Source organism: Mixophyes fleayi, chromosome 2 (assembly GCF_038048845.1).
Source record: "Mixophyes fleayi isolate aMixFle1 chromosome 2, aMixFle1.hap1, whole genome shotgun sequence".
NCBI classification, from domain to species: Eukaryota; Metazoa; Chordata; class Amphibia; order Anura; family Limnodynastidae; genus Mixophyes; species Mixophyes fleayi.
In genome coordinates this window covers 228,533,329-228,551,255 of record NC_134403.1, presented here as the reverse complement: position 1 = coordinate 228,551,255, position 17,927 = coordinate 228,533,329, and the positions used below count along the sequence as shown (strand labels likewise).

At 39.3% G+C, this 17,927-nt stretch overlaps 1 protein-coding gene across 3 annotated transcripts in view; it reads left to right on the top strand.

Moving 5' to 3' along the window:
* Positions 1 to 7,439, top strand: part of VEZF1 (vascular endothelial zinc finger 1) — a 55,602-nt gene extending 48,163 nt beyond the window's left edge. For all 3 annotated transcript variants that reach the window (XM_075195570.1, XM_075195569.1, XM_075195568.1), the window contains exons 5-7: positions 3,425 to 3,475; positions 4,528 to 4,581; positions 4,786 to 7,439. In XM_075195570.1, coding sequence (XP_075051671.1) covers positions 3,425 to 3,475; positions 4,528 to 4,581; positions 4,786 to 5,216 — 536 coding nt within the window. In that variant the 3' untranslated portion in view covers positions 5,217 to 7,439. The remainder of the gene's footprint in view (positions 1 to 3,424; positions 3,476 to 4,527; positions 4,582 to 4,785) is intronic.
* The last annotated feature ends 10,488 nt before the right edge of the window (positions 7,440 to 17,927 follow it).

The window sequence follows — 17,927 nt, the reverse complement described above, 5'->3', positions numbered from 1 at the left end:
CTAAAGTTGATTCAGCTACGGGATCAGGGCACCACCAGTGCAGAGCTTGCTTCGGAATGACAGTAGGCAGGTGTGAGTGCGTCTGCACATACAGTGAGACGAAGACTTTTGGAGGTTGGCCTGGTATCCAGAAGGCCAGCAAAGAAGCCACTTGTTTCCAGGAAAAACATCATTGACAGACTGATATTCTGCAAAAGGTACAGGTATTGGATTGCTGAGGACTGGGGTAAAGTAATTTTCTCTGAATCCCCTTTCAGATTGTTTTAGGGCATCTGGAAAAACGCTTGTCTGGAGAAGGAAAGCTGAGCGCTACCATCAGTCCTGTGTCATGCCAACGGTAAAGCATCCGGAGACCATTCATGTGTGGGGTTGCTTCTCAGCCATAGGAGTGGGCTCTCTCACAATTTTACCTAAGAACATAGCCATGAATAAAGAATGGTACCAAAACATCCTCCAAGAGCAACTTCTCCCAACCATCCAAGCACAGTTTGGTGACGAACAATTCCTTTTCAAGCATGATGGAGCACCTTGCCATAAGGCAAAAGTAATTCAGTGGCTCGGGGATCAAAACATTGTAAAATTTAGGTCCATGGCCAGGAAACTCCCCAGACCTTAATCCCGATGAGAACTTGTGGTCAATCTTTAACAGGTCAGTGGACAAACAAAAACCTACAACTTCTGACAAACTCCCAAGCATTGATTAGGAAGAATGTGCTGCCATCAGTCAGTATGTGGCCCAGAAATTGATTGACAGCATGTCAGGGCAAATTGCAGTGGTCTTTAAAAAGAAGGCTCAACACTGCAAATATTGACTCTTTGCATAAACTTAATGCAATTGTCAATAAAAGCCTTTGACACTTATGGAATGTTTGTAATTTTACTTCAGTATACCACAGCAACATCTGACAAAAGGTCTAAAAGCACAAAGCAGCAAACTTTGTAAATACCAATACTTGTGTAATTCTCAAAACTTTTTGCCATGACTGTACAGTCGACTTGAGTGTTAAAAGCGCATCTGCACTCTGATCTCATCCTTATCTTTGCATTCAGCTCAGCTCCATTTAGCTACCATTTGGCTATCTCCGTGTTAGTGTAGCATGGTCTCCACATCATTGGAGCCAGTTTGTAGAAAATTATTTTGGGTGGAATAAGAGAAGTTAAGGGGCAGCTGATATTCCCGTCCTGACCAGGGAGTTAATAGTACAGTGATTGGGCACAACTTCAAATACAATTAAGATATATGACATTTGGGAGAATTTTAAATTCCCTAAAGCAAAAAAAAAAAAAGACCCATTTCAGAAGTGGTTTTTGTTTTATTTTTTTCAATGTTTCTTTTAATTGTGACTTTAGGATTATTGTAAACCTGTTAATTGAACATGTTGGTATCAACTTTGCTGATGTATACTTTCGTTTCCATGTATAGTGTTTTGGTTTCTTTGTGCATACAGGGCCTGACTCATTGAGGCACGCAACATAAACGTAAATCGCGTTTTGTTTTTTTAAAACACACATCTGTATTCAACCAGATCCGTTTGTTCAGTACAGGTTTAGGCGTTCTCTGCCCTAACAGACAATAACGTCAAATACATATGTGGAATAGAAAGTCCCAAAAGAATGCACAGAGAGAATTTTATTTTATTTTAACCCCCCCATAAAATACATTTCTTATAATGTCTACTGTACATAAAATGCATTATAACAGTTGTTCCTGATTGCAAATACATGATCTAGCATACATACACAATCACTATTACTCAGAACTTACACCTGACCTGTAGCTGGTGCAAGTGACATGACAGAAAAACACGTACATTTGAGATGCTCAAAATTTAAATCAGACGTTGGTGCATGCACTCGACCTCAGTACGCCCTCTCTGTACATGCATATGCCCAGTCCTCTCTCCGTTTCACCCTTGAAATAGCAATCTGTAGTAAGGGTCCTTTGCGCTTGAAGATGTATTGAATGTTGCTGTGTTCACAGGCATACTGTTTATTTCTGGGCATGCACAGAGCGATTTTACGCAAAGTACAGCACGTATCGGCATTTGTTACTTAATGAATCTGGCCCACAATGGGCATATCATCTTTTGGGCAGCACGGTGGCTTAGTGATTAGCACTTCTGCCTAACAGCACTGGGTTCATGAGTTCCATTCCCGACCACCGCCTTATCTGTGAGGAGTTTGTATGTTCTCCCCTTGTCTGTGTGGGATTCCTCCGGGTGCTCCGATTTCCTCGCACACACCAAAAACATACTGGTAGGTTAATTGGCTGCTAACAAATTGACCCTAGTCTGTCTGTATGTCTGTCTGTGTGTGTTAAGGAATTTAGACTGTAAGCCCCAATGGGGCAGGGACTAATGTGAGTGATTTCTCTGTACAGCGCTGCGGAATTAGTGGTGCTATATAAATAAATGGGGGTGATGATGTTGAAGTTAAGCGTTTCACATTCATGCGTATAAAGAAATGCATGTAACTACTTTTTCCTTCTGGTATTCATATTTTCACTTGCTTACAAAATGCTCACTTGTATATAAAAACACAGTCAAAATAAAAACAGAAAGAAACTTTAAAAGGTGGCATTTACTAGTTTCTCAGCATGATAAAACACCAAATCCCCACACACAGCTAAAATATATAGGTAAATCCCAGGATCTGGCATCCAAAATGCATTCTTTTACTACAGTCACAATTTACAAAAGTCTCTCTTGTGAGTAAATTTCCAAACATGTTTCATTTTAGAATTTCAGAAATGCAATGTTTAGAATGCATCACCTTTTAGATATAAATATGGAATTATAGTACCATTTTATGACTTAATAGGACAAAATCTAATTTTTAGTGTAGTAAGCCTGCTAGAATAAATTATAAGGATAATAGAAATTACCACAAAGCTTCAGTGCCTATGCAGAGTCAAATTGTGTTTTTCTTATCGAACCCAGAGGTCCAAATCCTAATTTTTATTTCATACTGTGCATAAAAATAAGATGAGGATTCGCTCATATACATTATTTTTATTTGTATATTTATTAGCATTTACACACACAAAAAATGTTTATAAAGACTCCCTCACTCATATCACTGAATGCAAATCGATTAACTTCACTTTTAAATGAGGGGGGGGGGGGGGTTCCATTTGGGAAGTAGTTTTACTTGTAGGGATTGTATACGTACTCTTGATTCTATCTTTAATAGGTATCCGTAGCAGGTTTGAAAAGAGGAGAAAGTATACACTGCTGCATAGATGGCTCATAATTGGTGATAGCCACAACAAATCCTATAATGCCCTCTATTCATATTTGTCACCAATATCTGTCATAGGAGGAGTTGGTTATTAAGTGTAACAAAAGCAAAAAAGATAAGTGCTGTTGATTGTGGTATTCTAGCTGGATGTACCAAAAACCAACTTTTATCTTTTTCATTTTAGGACAACTTCATGAACTTCAAACTCCACTTCATTGTAGAATCAAATATGAAGGTATTTGAGTGTTTACATTTTAATACATGAACAAAGGCACATAATCAGTGTATACGACTGTAAGACATGTATGTGTTCTGCTTGCTTGTCTTGTACCGTGATTACAGTGACACCTTATACTAAAAATTCAGTTCCATATTAACTTAAGATATTTGTCCAAGCTACAGTATGTTCATTTTTAACATGGGCAAGTGTTAATGCGAACAATTTAAAAGAATTGTGCTTGCATTTGAGCAAACCTTGCTGTTGGCGAGTTAGTAAATAGTTCTGTATGTCTAGCTTTAACATTAATTGGTTTCGATCACAAAAGTGAAATGCTGTATTACTTGATATCTTTCTTTGTTGGTGGTAATTTTAGGTTTAGCCAATCAGCAAGACGAGCATGGGTAAATATTGTATGTAATTTCTGCCGCATACATCTATTCCCAATCTCCAGTCAGAAATATATTGCAGAAACAAATTAAATAAAGCAAGACAACTGTTGCACAGTTTTTGTAATGATGTTTTAGCCTATGATTTTACAATGCATATATTGTAAAATTCTATTTTTAGTGAACAGATTATACACAATTTGTATCGCAGCTTGTTCTTGTTGTGTCCATTGTATATTTGGCAATCCATTTTTACTTAAGGTACTGTCCTCATCTGCATGTTAGAATATCCATTTTAGAAGTGGTCCATGCCATAATGCATAGGTATTACAAAAAGCACACCTGAATATCCCCTCACATTACAACCTGCAATGCATATTTTTTTTCGGGTGTAATGAAGTGACTTTTAGTCCGCTGTAACCACTAAATATGTAACTCAGAGGTGGCACTGAGCCAAACCAGTACCGGTACTTTCAAAGTCTGTTCATCTTATTTTTTTGCATGTGTAGTCTGCATGAACTTCAATGTCTACTTTGTTAATGTTTTTTTTTTTATTTATGTTCATATGCAAATATTTTATTGTAAGTTAACTCTGGTTATTTTAAGTAGTTTATATCAATTGACCGTTTAAAAATACCCTCATTTTGCGACTTTGATATATTACTCTTCCTCTTATTTCAGCTCCAGACTCGCTGTTTTGTGCTGTGGATCAGAATCATAGGACATTTTCAATAGGTGATTTTATGTTTTAATACCAGTTAATTCAGAAGCCCTCTACATGGCACTGCAATATTTGTTATTTCCAAAGTATTATTGCTTTGTTAGTAAATAAAATGTATGCAGTCAGCACACTTTTCTGACTTTTAATCAATTTACTAACGGTTAATGCAATATGTAAGGCAGTGGTGGATAACTTTTTTTTCTCTTTACCTCTTTTAGACACGAGCAACATGTGCCAAACTTCTACTGTGGCTCAGACGTCTGTGACTCTTACTTCTCCCTTCAATATTACATCCACTATGGCAGCATCAGGGACCCTGACAAACCCAGTAACAGTGGCAGCTGCAATGAGCATGAGAAGTCCTGTGAATGTCTCAAGTTCAGTTAACATCGCTTCTCCCATGAATTTGGGTCACCCAGTGACCATAACAACACCAATTTCCATGACTTCACCTTTGTCCTTAACATCTTCAGTCAATTTGCCTACCTCTGTTACTGCTCCAGTGAACATCGCACATCCAGTCACTATAACAAGTCCTATGAATCTGCCAACACCAATGACTTTAGCTGCCCCATTAAATATAGCTATGAGACCAGTGGAGAGTATGTCATTCTTATCCCAAGCTCTACCATCTACACCACCTTGGTAAAGAAAAAAAACACATATATATATATATATATATATAAATATGTATGTATTCACAACAGTATTAAAAGGTTGTTTCGTAGGTCTCTACCAGCAACTTACAATATAATTTAACAAGGAGACACATACAATTTGCTGATGTTTGACCCTTGCTTTTCATTCATTTCATTGGTCATGCTTCAGCCTTATAATTGTTGACATGGACCACACCCACTGAAGAAAGAGGGGAAATGAACATAAAAATGAAGACTGCATATAGACTAGAAGACTGTTCGACAGAATTTTAAGAAAAGTGTATTAGTATTTACCCCGATTACTCCTGTTTTAAATAACACTAGCAAGAAATATCTTTGTTGTATTCCAACACATTTGGACCCTTTTTTTTCTTTATTTTTTATTACTACTATAACTGATACTAGGACAGGTGCTCCTCTGTGCTTCTTAACTGGCAATGTTCAAAGTAAGTAAAACCTATAGAACACCTAGTAAAATGTGTCTAAGAATCAGCATTTCACAGCTATGGATGTTTTCAAGCAGTATTCTTAGGAAAATGGAAATTTCCAAAACAGATCTGCAAAGCATATGTAATTCATGTTGCTCCCACATTGAGCAAATAAATAATAGTATCACAAGCTAATATGAAAAATGAAGAAGGAAAAAAATGAACTACATTGGTGAAAAACATTTCCCTCTTTTGCTTCTGGTTTCCTCAGCATTTGGAATGTAAATATTTTTAAATGTACAACAACAAAGGGAGTATTAGCATTTTAATGTTTTTTTAACGTTTTGGTTTTTGCTTTTGTTTTTTTTTTTTTTAAATCATGCTTTTGACAAGCGAGAATAAACTAGAAGAAAATTGCAGAAATGTTAGTCACCATAGAAAGGTAAAGGTATGCTTTTTAAGGCATCAATGCTCTTAGATGTCTAGGTTCCTTATCACATGTTTTGTCTTGTTAATTGAAATGTTGCAATTAAATGCTGAAGATGTATTATAACCAGCATGAAATGGAGAAAAAGGAACATTTTCAAGAAAACATTTCACTTAACGGATGTAGAAGCACAAGGAGAATCTGAATGAGTTTAACCCAGTTTGGACTTGCTGATCGGTCAGAAAAGTTATGGAGGATCTGTTCTGGTTTTTGTTTTGTTTTTTTTGTTTTTTTTAATAACGTATACAGTTTGTTTTCTAACCACTAACTAGGTAGTGAGCCCAGCAAGATAAGCCAAGATTATATATAAGTGGGTTTTGGTTTTGTGTTGTTTGTTTTATTTTTTGTTTGTTTGGTTTTTTTGTTTATGAATGTTATTAATTGTGTGCTATAGAAAACTATATTTAATGTGTAAATATTTTAGCATTTTCTTATATTCCAATCCGTGTTCTTGCTAGTATTTTTTTAGTGACTGTGGGATATTGCCCATTTTGGCCTGTCCCCAATAGCACTTGCTTATTGGCCAGATCATACACTTAATCACACACACACTCTATCCATTACTGAGCTACATGTATTGTTATTAATTTTTTACTTTAATCATCCCAAATGTTAACTGTATTATAGTAAACCAAAAGATTACAAATCCCTGCCTTTTAGACCATCATGTGACAAACTCTTCTTTTGTTTTAGATAAGCATTGAAATCTTTAATTGCTGTAGATACTAGCTAACACATTTTATAAACAATGTGTTGCAGACTTTTCCAGGCATTATGTTTTTAGCGATATCAAAAATACTCTACATTAAAAATGTTTTTTTCTCCCCTGAAAGATTGAATAATTTTTATTTATGCATTTCAACCTATTTTCTGCTGGATAATGTGTTTTGGCAGATAATGGGATCAAATGGACTTAGATCAAGTATTCTAAAAAATAAAGGCCTAGTGAGCCATGGCAGTAGCAAAAGTGGCATGCTTTAAAGTAAGGGGACAAACTTCTTAAATAAGAAGTATCTGGACAGAAAAAAAATACAGAGTGTAGGGGGCTTGATTCATACAATAAAATAGAATTCATTGTAAAGAAAAATAATAATAATTTTATAACTGATTTTTTTGTATTGTAGGACATAAAATTGTACATCTTTTGTATATACAAAAGCTTAGGCGCTTTCTGGTTAGCAGAAAGCCACATTCCTACAGTTTAAATGTATATGTTTGTTATAATGTCTGTAAACATATGCCCCATGTTTGTGCCTTTTTAATTAGTTGGTCTTAATAAACAAAAAATGTAGAGAGAATTATCTCTTTGGTCATCTTTTTAACTCAATGGGTTAGTTAAATATAAACATAACCACTATCATACGTGCAGAGTTTGCCATATGTGTATTTTCTTTGCGTAAAATAGTCATTTCAGTTCTGCATATGCGCACAAAATTCATATAAAAAAGTAGCAATGTAGAGTGAGACATGTCTCACTACTCTACGTTTAGAGAGGCAGAACAGGGGAGGGAAGGGACAGACCAGCATAGGGTAAGTACTGTAAGGGTGTTTCGCGTAACTCAACGATCAAGAGAAAGGAGCGCAATATAACTAAATAGCCAAAAATATGTAGTTTTATAAATCTATTATATAACATGTTTCCAGAAAGATCACTATAAACATATTTGTTCAATAATCACATTGGACACAGCTAAAACATTAAAATCATAGGATGCATTCATTATCTCAAGTAAATATCAATGTCGGACTGTCCTTAACTCGTGTAAGTCCATATAAGGCACTCATGGTTATGAACTGTTTTATCCAAAAGACACTCATTTATGCAGAGAGAAAATTAGTGTTTTTTAACATTTTATCTTTCACAAACAAACATTATGATCCAATCAATCTTAATATATATGTGCTTGCAAGTGGAAAAATACATATTTTGAACATGCTTTTATATGCTGTATCCTCCACTTGACCAAAATAGGATTTTGTGGAGACTAGTACTGTGGCTCTGTAAATGAAGAATATTACAATACTAAGTCTATGAATAAATACTTGCAGGGTACTGCTTACCACCCTTGTTTTAGAGCGGCAGATAAAATCCACAGATAAGAGGATCTATGGAAATGGACTAAGTATAAAGAATGTATAACTCCTTTTTCCCTTGAAGTCTCCTCCACTGATATAATCAGCGGGTCTCTCGGCTTGAAAGCAATGCCTTACACACCTAATTAAGTTCCTTCACCATTTCTCTACAAACTAAACAGGTTTCCTCAGATTATTCCTAACTCATTACATAATTGAATTAAAGTGTGAGTGCCAGTGCCTGTTTTACTTTTCATAACTTGCTCTCTGTATTGCTGAAAGCAGCCGTTTATATGCCTGTAGGGGTGTATTTGTTTCGGCTGCTCTAGCCCTGGTGCAAGATCCATGCTGATGATGATTAACAGCACAGACCTTGCTAGTATGCTTACAAAAAACCTTTGTGTGTGTATATATGTGTGTGTGTATATATATATATATATATATATATATATATATATATATATATATATATATACACACACCGTGTATAAGCCGAGTTTTTCATCACATTTTTTTATGCTGAAAAAGCACCCCTCGGCTTATACACGGGTGAACTTACCTGGTCTCCAGTCCCTCAGCTCTTAAGTTCTGCAGTGGATCGCATGTGCGTTCCACTGACAGGAAGTTCGGCATTTGTGCCGAACTTCCTGTCAGTGGAATGCACGCACATGCGTTCCACTGCGGAACTTAAGAGTTGAGGGACCGGAGACCAGGTAATTTCGTTCTCTCCCTCCCTCTCCAATATTAACATAACGTGATCATTTCCCTATTCTTTGGGGGTGAATTTCAGATATGGCATTTGCTGGGTCTCCTAATACATTATTATTCAGGATACCTTACTTTGAATGGTCTGTGTATTTATTTTTTTTAAATTGATGCTGGGTGTCACACCTACAAGACCACTTTCAAAATCAGTCCTGCTTTTTCTAGATATGCACCTGAAGCTGGTTGTTTTCATGCCTGCTTTCTGCAAGATAGGGGACAGATAGCATGCCAAAAAGATTTAGCTTAGTATCAACTCTGTGTTTCAGGAATAATAGTTCAATAATTTCTTCTGTGTACCAAGAAATATTCTCTATGTATAATATGTTAATATAGCAACATTGAACTTTAGTTTTAGTATTGTTTAAAGGAGAACTTGAGGAAACAATGTTTTATGTGAATGAATCTTCACCTAACCCGCCACTGGTTCCTAAACCTGGTGCTTCTACCTGCATAACAGCCTGGAGAAATTTCAATATTACAGCTGCACTGTAGAAGGAGCACAAAACAAGAGCACAATTCATATTTTTTCCATTCATTAAAAGTCTGCTGAGGTCACTTTCAAAGCACATTCAGTGTGCACCACAAAAGACCTGGTTTTGCATCAGCCCAGTGTATTTCAAAGTGTTCACCTATCCTCCGACTTAAGCCAAACAGTATATCTGTACAAATAGAAATATACCACTGATTCATTTTTAATAAAGAAAGGTGCATATGTCCAAAGAACCAGTCAGATTAAAAATACATGAATCATTCAGTAGCTAATCAATCAAAAACACACATGGTATAAAAATGTGTAAAATAAAAATGCATATACAGATGTAAATAAAAAACATAATAATGAATAAATCTAAAAAAATTAGCAGTAGCTGCTGCATTTCCCACCCTAGGCTTATACTCGATTCAATAAGTTTTCCCAGTTTTTTGTGGTAAAATTAGGTGACTCTGCTTATATTCGGGTCGACTTATACTCGAGTATATACGGTGTGTGTGTGTGTGTGTGTGTGTGTGTATGTATATATATATATATATATATATATATATAATATATGTGTGTATGTGATAGATTCAAGTATTTTTAGTGTGGTGAACTACAGGTCGCAGCAACCCCTGGCAGACTTAAAATGTTTGGTTATGCTGGCACTTGTTAAACTACAAGTGCCATCTGAGACCTATAGTGCACCATGGAAATTCTTACAAAAAATAATCACTGCTTGTGGGAGGATACCAGAGTATGTTTGGCTCTTTTCGCAACACCAAAATAATAGTGACAACACCAAGAGAGTTAAGTAGACTGCAATTACACACTCCTAACCAAGGAGTGTGTAATTGCAGTCTACTTGACTTCTGAGCCAAATGTTTTGTGAATGAGCAGCCAGCTCAACTGGAGCCATAACTGAGCGTGGCGATTGTCTAGAAGCAATCAAAACAGGCTTTAACTAGGCCAATGAGCACATTTCTGGTGAGCAAATACAGCTCATTTCTTCCCTGGAGTTAAGATGGGACATATCTCACATGCTCAAGGCACATGAGAGAGTATAATAAAGAGTTATTTCATCATTTTTATTTAACAGGCAGTAGCTCAATCCTTAGGGAGAATGCCTTATCTCAGATTAAGCTTCAACCAATACTTATCCATTCAGTGTCATATAATTTAGGTTTTTCAACACTGGTTTCCTCTTAGACTGGGGAATTTCTATAAGGATTTTGAGCTCAAAAACAGACTATCCACAGAATAGTCCTCACCTTTGAAATGTGCTAAAAAAGATAATAATATCTTCCTCCCAGGCACAAAGGCTAATTAACATGGGATTCTCTGTGTGTAGATCATTGCAAAATGTCAATACCTCAATACAATTACTGCATTACAAGACACTAATAGCATAACCTTTCATTTGTGAAACATCTGGCATAATTTTAATGCAAAATACCACACTTCAAAACACATACAATACAAGTAATTGCAAACAGTTTTGGACAAGAAGGGGTGTCCAGTAGGCTATACCTCTAGTTTAAATGTCTTTAATTCTCCATCCCTCCACTCAAACTCTCACTAATGTATTGTTTGCCCGAGTAAGATATATATGCACAGAAAAATATAGTACTTGTAATATTGTACAAAGAAATTTTTAACATTTGTTTTGATAACGAGAGACATTTGCTATTAGGTTTGATATAAACTAAAAAAAAACCTTTTTCTTCTCGTGTACCAATGATCATTGTAAATACAACCACAAATTCATAGAATTTAGACATGAGTAATGAAAGCCACACTTAAGCAGCTTTAGAAGGGAATCCACAATCTGCTAATCAGAAACTGCTAACTAGTACTGGCGACTTTCCTCTGTAAATTTGCACCTGCGCTCGAGTACCTGCAAGTGCTACAGCTACTGAGAGGCTTATCTGCATCTCTGTGTGGGTTTGCCTCAGTTGCAATTACTCAAACACTGTTTAGCTACCTCATGATTCTTTGCCTAGGTATTGGACCGGTTGCAGACTTGGTCATTCTAATTACTGGCCTCTGGTTCCTGGCAGAGAAACTGAGTATTAAAGTGGTCACACATGGCATAGGACGCAGTGGAGTGCTTTTGTCTTATGTGGTAGCTGTGTGAGAGAGTCTCACGTTTTTTTTTTCTCCAGTACTGTTTGTATGTCAAATTTCTCTTTCACACCCGTTGGTAGACACTGGTCACCTTGGAGTATAGAGGGCGCGGTTGGAGAAAAAGCACTAAAACTTGTCTAGCCTGCTCCCCTCCCCTCTGCCCCCTTCAGTCAGAAGTACTCTAGTTCTTTTAATAGTCCTTATGGTGTAGACACATTTTAGTCTAGTTATTTAATGTTTACTTATTTTTAGTGTTTAGGGTTTTTTTTACTCCGGTGACCGCTGCTGCTACTTCAGGGAGAGCGCCTATGGTGCTTTAGTGCTGCCCCCCTGAAAAATGTAGGGCTCCTGACAAAAGGTCACCCGGCAATACGGTAGTGTTCAGGACCCAGCCACCTCCAGAGAGGTGTTCTGTGCAGATCCAAGAGCCCGTGATTGCTGTGGAGGAATGATGTGATGAAGGAATTGCGGAGGACTGGTGGGGAGCTGTTGCTGGAACGCAGTCCTAGCCAGTGTTCTGTGTGTTTTGACATTACAGTGTCAGGCCATATTGGAGTTTAGTACTTCAAGGGTTAACTCCCCCTGTTTTTCTGGGTTTTCAGAAGTTCAGCAGCCATTTCTCTCCCTGCCTGCGGTCACTGGGGACAGAGAACTTATAGATATAGAGTGAATTAGCATAGTCTATATATCTTTGTTATGATTCCTAGTGAATTCAGGACATGGAAATAGCAGTAGAAAAATGTCTTTATTAGGCAAAATATGTAAAGAAGTATTGAGTTTGTGGAATATGCAGATTTCAGGTAGCAGAATAAACAGGTATACTCCAATACACAAATATGAACATGTGTGATGAATGGCAGGAATAGTCCACAGAAGCTAAAGGTTCCAACCAATGACAAATACAGTTTAAATGCAGGGACAAGTATAAGTTACCCAATTGCCAGGAGGCAGGAGACTCCAGACTAAGGGGGCAGGGGTCAGGATTCCAGATTGCCAGAGGCACGAGGCAGTCCAGGAAAGCAGACAGACTAGCTGAGTCCAGTGGCCAGGCAGTGGTCAAGGCAGCAAGAGTTCAAGCAGAATCCGGTAGCCAGGCAGAGGTCAGGGTCACAAGCAAACAAGCATAATCCAGTAATCAGGCAGAGGTCAGGGCAACCGGCAAATAAGCAGGGTTCGGTAATCGGGCAGAGGGTCACAACAGGAGATCAAACAGCAGCAAAGCAAAACTGGAACAGGGATAAATGATGAACTGCCCAGAGCACAGATTGAGGCAGGTTTTAGAAGCTGTGAGACAGGTGCAGTTTTAATCATGTAAGAAGATTAACTCCTACAGGCATGGTGTAAAAATTCAGGGGTAGAACAGCAGCACCTCTGGTGGATTTGAGGTACTGCTGCCACATACAAAGTATAGGCAGAGTCATAACACTTCTGTGTGATTGTGTTGTTTTTTCACTACTGTACTTGTGGAATACATTGCTGAGTACATATAGGTTCCAGATACATTATCATATATACATTGAAACAGCTTCACTCAAATACTTTCTAGGGGTGTTTATACTGTCAGAACTTTCTTTGTCATAGATTGTTCTATAGTGTGTCTCTCTCTTTCTGCTTTTGCAAGATGACAGAATGAGGGACCAGTTCCAAGTCCAAGGCTGTCTCTGATGTATTTCACCTGTTCCAGGTGTGAATCCAAATTGCCTGGTGGACGGTTTTGACACCGAGGGCCTGTACACTGTTTGTGAGTCCAAGGACCTGGGTAGGCGCTTGTTTGCGGGTGCAGCTGACCTTGTGGAACCAGCCTGGGCCAAGGAGCTGACGTGTACTATTGCAGAATTAAAGAGAGTCCACCCACGCCTGGTGAAGGTAAGTACCGATACCTTATCTTATCTGGGTATGCAGTCTTCAGATGCCCTTACTTAGGGACATGCATCTCAGTTACTGCAGGACGTCGCAGGAGTTTCTAGGGAGCCCGTCTGGAAGATTAATTTAGAAAGGGCCATCCAGAGTTTGAACAGAGTGTCCTCTACCCTTGAAAAACTGTTCCATGCCAGCCGGGCGGTGCGCAGAAAGCAAAATGTTTAGGTCCCACTCTTCCGCAGGATTTGGCAGATTATGATACAGATTCATCCGTACAGGGGGATGGTGAAGTTCAGAACGATTCATATTATGAGGATCTGTCCACTTGGGAGAACGATCTCTCTAGCAGACAGGCAGTTGAGGACCTGACCCTGGCAGTAAGGCAGGTTCTTAATATCTCTGATGTGGACCATACATAACAAGCTTCCATTTCAAAAGGGCAAAAAAAGGACAGTGTTCTTTCTTCTTTCTCCCCAATTATTAGAAATTTTGGAAGAAGCCAGACTTAAACCAGATTATAACTTTATAAATTTCAGATACCCAGACGTTATAGGCTTTGACTCCTTTTCGGACTCGGGTCATGGGAGACTCACCTGAATATAGATGCTCCCATTGCACATTTGGCAAAGTTTACTATATTTCCATTGCCAAATGCGGCTAGGCTCAAAGATAGTACTTACAAAAAGTGTGAAGGGATTTTAAAATCCATTTATTTAGCTTCCAGCTATGGCAGCGGCTTGGGTTGTTAGGGCCGTTGAAAAATGGGCCACTATCCTTCATGACTGTCACGGGCACTAGGGGTCTTTGCCCAGGATATCACCAAATGATGTTCTTACCAGAGTAATATAGCTGGTACTATGGTCCTCTGGTAGCATGGTGACAACGGAACAGGAGAATCAGCAGATGGTGAGAGAATGCTCAAGGAAAGTCTATGACTAGCAGCAACTGGTAATGACTAGATGTATGTACACGAGGAACCAGATGGACAAGTAAACGTGAGGAGAGTCAGTGGTCTGTGTACAGCAAGTTGTACCACTGCTATAGTGAGGAATGTCCAGGAGTAGAGAGGAGGTAGTGAGAGTCAGTGGTCTGCGTATAGCAAGTTGTACCACTGTCTATAGTGAAGGAATGGATTCCAGGTGCAAGTAGGTAACGGGAAGTCAGTGGTCTGCGTACAGCAAGTTGTACCACTGCTATATATATATGTGAGGAGGGGCACGAGGAGATGAATGGAATACTGAGGATACACGGCCACACGGAACTTGATCCCACGATGATAACCACAATACAATAATAACTGACAAGCGCTGCTTGAAGTATACAAAGTCACTATAGAGATCCAGGTAATAGGAAACAAAGTCAATAGTAACAATAGCTTCAGTGGATGGAAGACTCCGGAGATGAACACAACACAGTCCAGGCGGATATGCAATACAATAGCAAAGTCAATGGAAAGTATGCATACTGCGGTTCAGGAGAGCAGGCTGTCAAGGAGACGTGCAGGGATACCTGAACGGCTGAACGCCGGCAGGAGGAGAGACCACTGGAGGATGAAAGCGGTAATCAGGTTGGTGCAGCGCACGGAAGGTAGCCAGTAATCAACGGAGCAATACTCAGGAAGCAGTAGTAAGTAAAACTGGAAACATGATGAACACGGGAGAGTTGAGGCTGTCTGGTATCCGGCAGTAGTAGCGGAGGCAGCGGAGGGAAGGCACGCTGAACACAGGAGAGTAGAGACGGTCTGGAATCCGGCAGCAGTAGCAGATAGGAATCAGTGGAGAGCTGACACGATGAACACAGGAAAGTTGAGGCGGACTGGAATCCGGCAGCAGTAGCAGATAGGAATCAGCTGAGTGCAGGCACGATGAACACAGGAGAGTTGAAGTGGTCTGGAAATCACAATCGAAGTAAACAGGAATCAGCTGGAGCCGAATACACGAGGAAACACAGGAACACCTTCAGAGGCTCATGGGGAATGATACTCCAAGATCAGGCAACCAGGTAATGATCACAGGTGGTTTAAATAGGGAGGGTTGCCTGATCATCCAATCAATTAAAAGCAACAGGTACTGAAGGTTTTATAAGGGCTGCACATGCGCAGACCCTCAGGATGGCGGACGGCCACGGTTCCTGAACACAGGAGAAATGGCACTCACAGTCCGGTGAGTGACAGTACCCCCCCTTTTAAAGGTGGGCACAGAACACCTGGAACCGGGTTTGTCCGGAAACTTGGAATAAAACTTCTTAAGAAGAGTTGGAGTGTTGAGGTCTTCTGCTTTAATCCATGAACGCTCTTCAGGACCAAAGCCCTTCCAATGAACGAGGAAACGAAGAACTCCTCGTGAAATTTTTGCATCCAATATGTGAGTAATCTCAAAGTCCTCCTCTTGATGAACTTGAACTGGCCGAGGTGCTGAAGGAGGGACCGAGAAACGGTTGATGATAAGAGGTTTGAGCAAAGACACATGGAAGGCATTGGAAATACGAAGGTTCTTAGGTAGTAGAAGTTTGAAACAAACTGGATTTATCACTTGAATGATCCTATATGGACCAATAAAACGAGGAGCGAACTTCATAGATGGGACCTTCAAACGAATATTTTTGGTTGATAACCATACACGATCTCCGATTTTAAGTGGTGGAATAGCCCGTCTCTTTTTATCTGCAAAAGACTTATATCTGGCAGATGTCTTCTTTAAACAGGTTCTGACCTGAGACCAAATATTTTTGAAGGTCTGACAAACAGTCTCTACAGCAGGAACTTGGGTGGGAGGGAGGGCAGGAAATTCCGGAAAAGACGGGTGGTGACCGTAAACCACAAAGAATGGAGTTTTAGAAGATGATTCATGATACATGTTGTTATGAGCGAATTCAGCCCATGGAATCAAATCTACCCAGTTGTCTTGGTTGGCTGAAGAGAACATCCTTATAAAAGTCTCAAGGTCTTGATTGACCCTTTCGGTTTGTCCGTTTGATTGAGTATGGTAGGAGGATGACAGTGATATTTGGATACCCAAGGTCTTACAGAGGGCCCGCCAGAATCTGGAAACGAATTGCACTACTCTATCTGAAACAATCTCGGAAGGACATCCATGAATACGGAAGATTTCTTTGATGAAATAATCAGCCAGAGTAGATGAAGAAGGTAAACCGGTCAAAGGAACGAAATGTGCCATCTTCGAAAATCTGTCCACCACTACCCAAATAGTATTGCACTTTTTACTAGGAGGAAGATCAGTAACAAAGTCCATACTAATATGGGTCCACGGCTTGGAAGGAATGGGTAGTGGTTGAAGCAAACCCGCTGGAGTTCTGCGGGGAGTCTTAAACTGGGAACACAATTCACAAGCAGCCACAAAATCTTTGACATCTCTCCTCATAGAAGGCCACCAGTAACTTCGAGAAAGAATTTCAAAAGTCTTGCGTTCACCAGAATGTCCAGAAAAACGAGAAGAGTGAAACCACGAAAGGATTTTCTTCCTAAGAGCAGGAGGCACGAGGGTTCTCCGAAATGGTAACACCTTAGTGGAAGAAGCAGCCAGAGAAACACATTTGGGGTCTAATATAGAGTGGTTGGGACCATCTTCAACGTCTGAGGACGTCATAAAAGCTCGAGATAGGGCGTCTGCTTTTTTATTTTTCGCAGCTGGTTTGAAGGTTATGATTAGTTCAAAACGAGAAAAGAAAAGAGACCATCTTGCTTGACGAGGATTCAAACATTGAGCAGACTGTAAATATGACAAATTTTTATGATCAGTAAAAATTGTCACAGGATGACGAGCTCCTTCCAACAAATATCTCCATTCCTCTAATGCTACTTTTATAGCCAGCAACTCCTTGTCCCCGATGGTGTAATTCTTCTCCGCAGGCAGAAGACCCCGAGAGTAAAAGGCACAAGGATGGAATTTTTGTTGCTCCGATCTTTGGGAGAGAATGGCTCCTAAACCAACATTAGAGGCATCTACCTCTAGGAAGAAGGGAAGCGTCACATCAGGCTGTCGAAGAACAGGAGCGGAGGAGAAGGACTCTTTGAGAAACTGGAAGGCTTGAAGGGCCTCAGAGGACCATTGTTTAGTATTGGCCCCTTTACGAGTTAGGGCCACAATAGGAGATGCAATCGAGGAAAAATCTTGAATGAAGCGTCTATAGTAATTGGCAAAACCTAAAAAACGCTGAATTGCACGAAGAGTAGTTGGCTGAGGCCAATGCAATACAGCATTCACCTTTTCTGGATCCATCTGAAGACCAACTCCGGAGACAATATATCCCAGAAATGGAATCTGGGGCAACTCGAATGAACATTTTCTAACTTGCAGAATAATGAAATTTTCCGGAGTCTGGAAAGGACCTCTGCCACATGTTGATGAAGAGAAGGCAGGTCCTGCGAAAAGATTAATATGTCGTCCAGATAGACGACGACACAAACATATAACAAGTCCCGAAAGATCTCATTAATGAAACCCTGGAAAACAGCGGGGGCGTTACATAA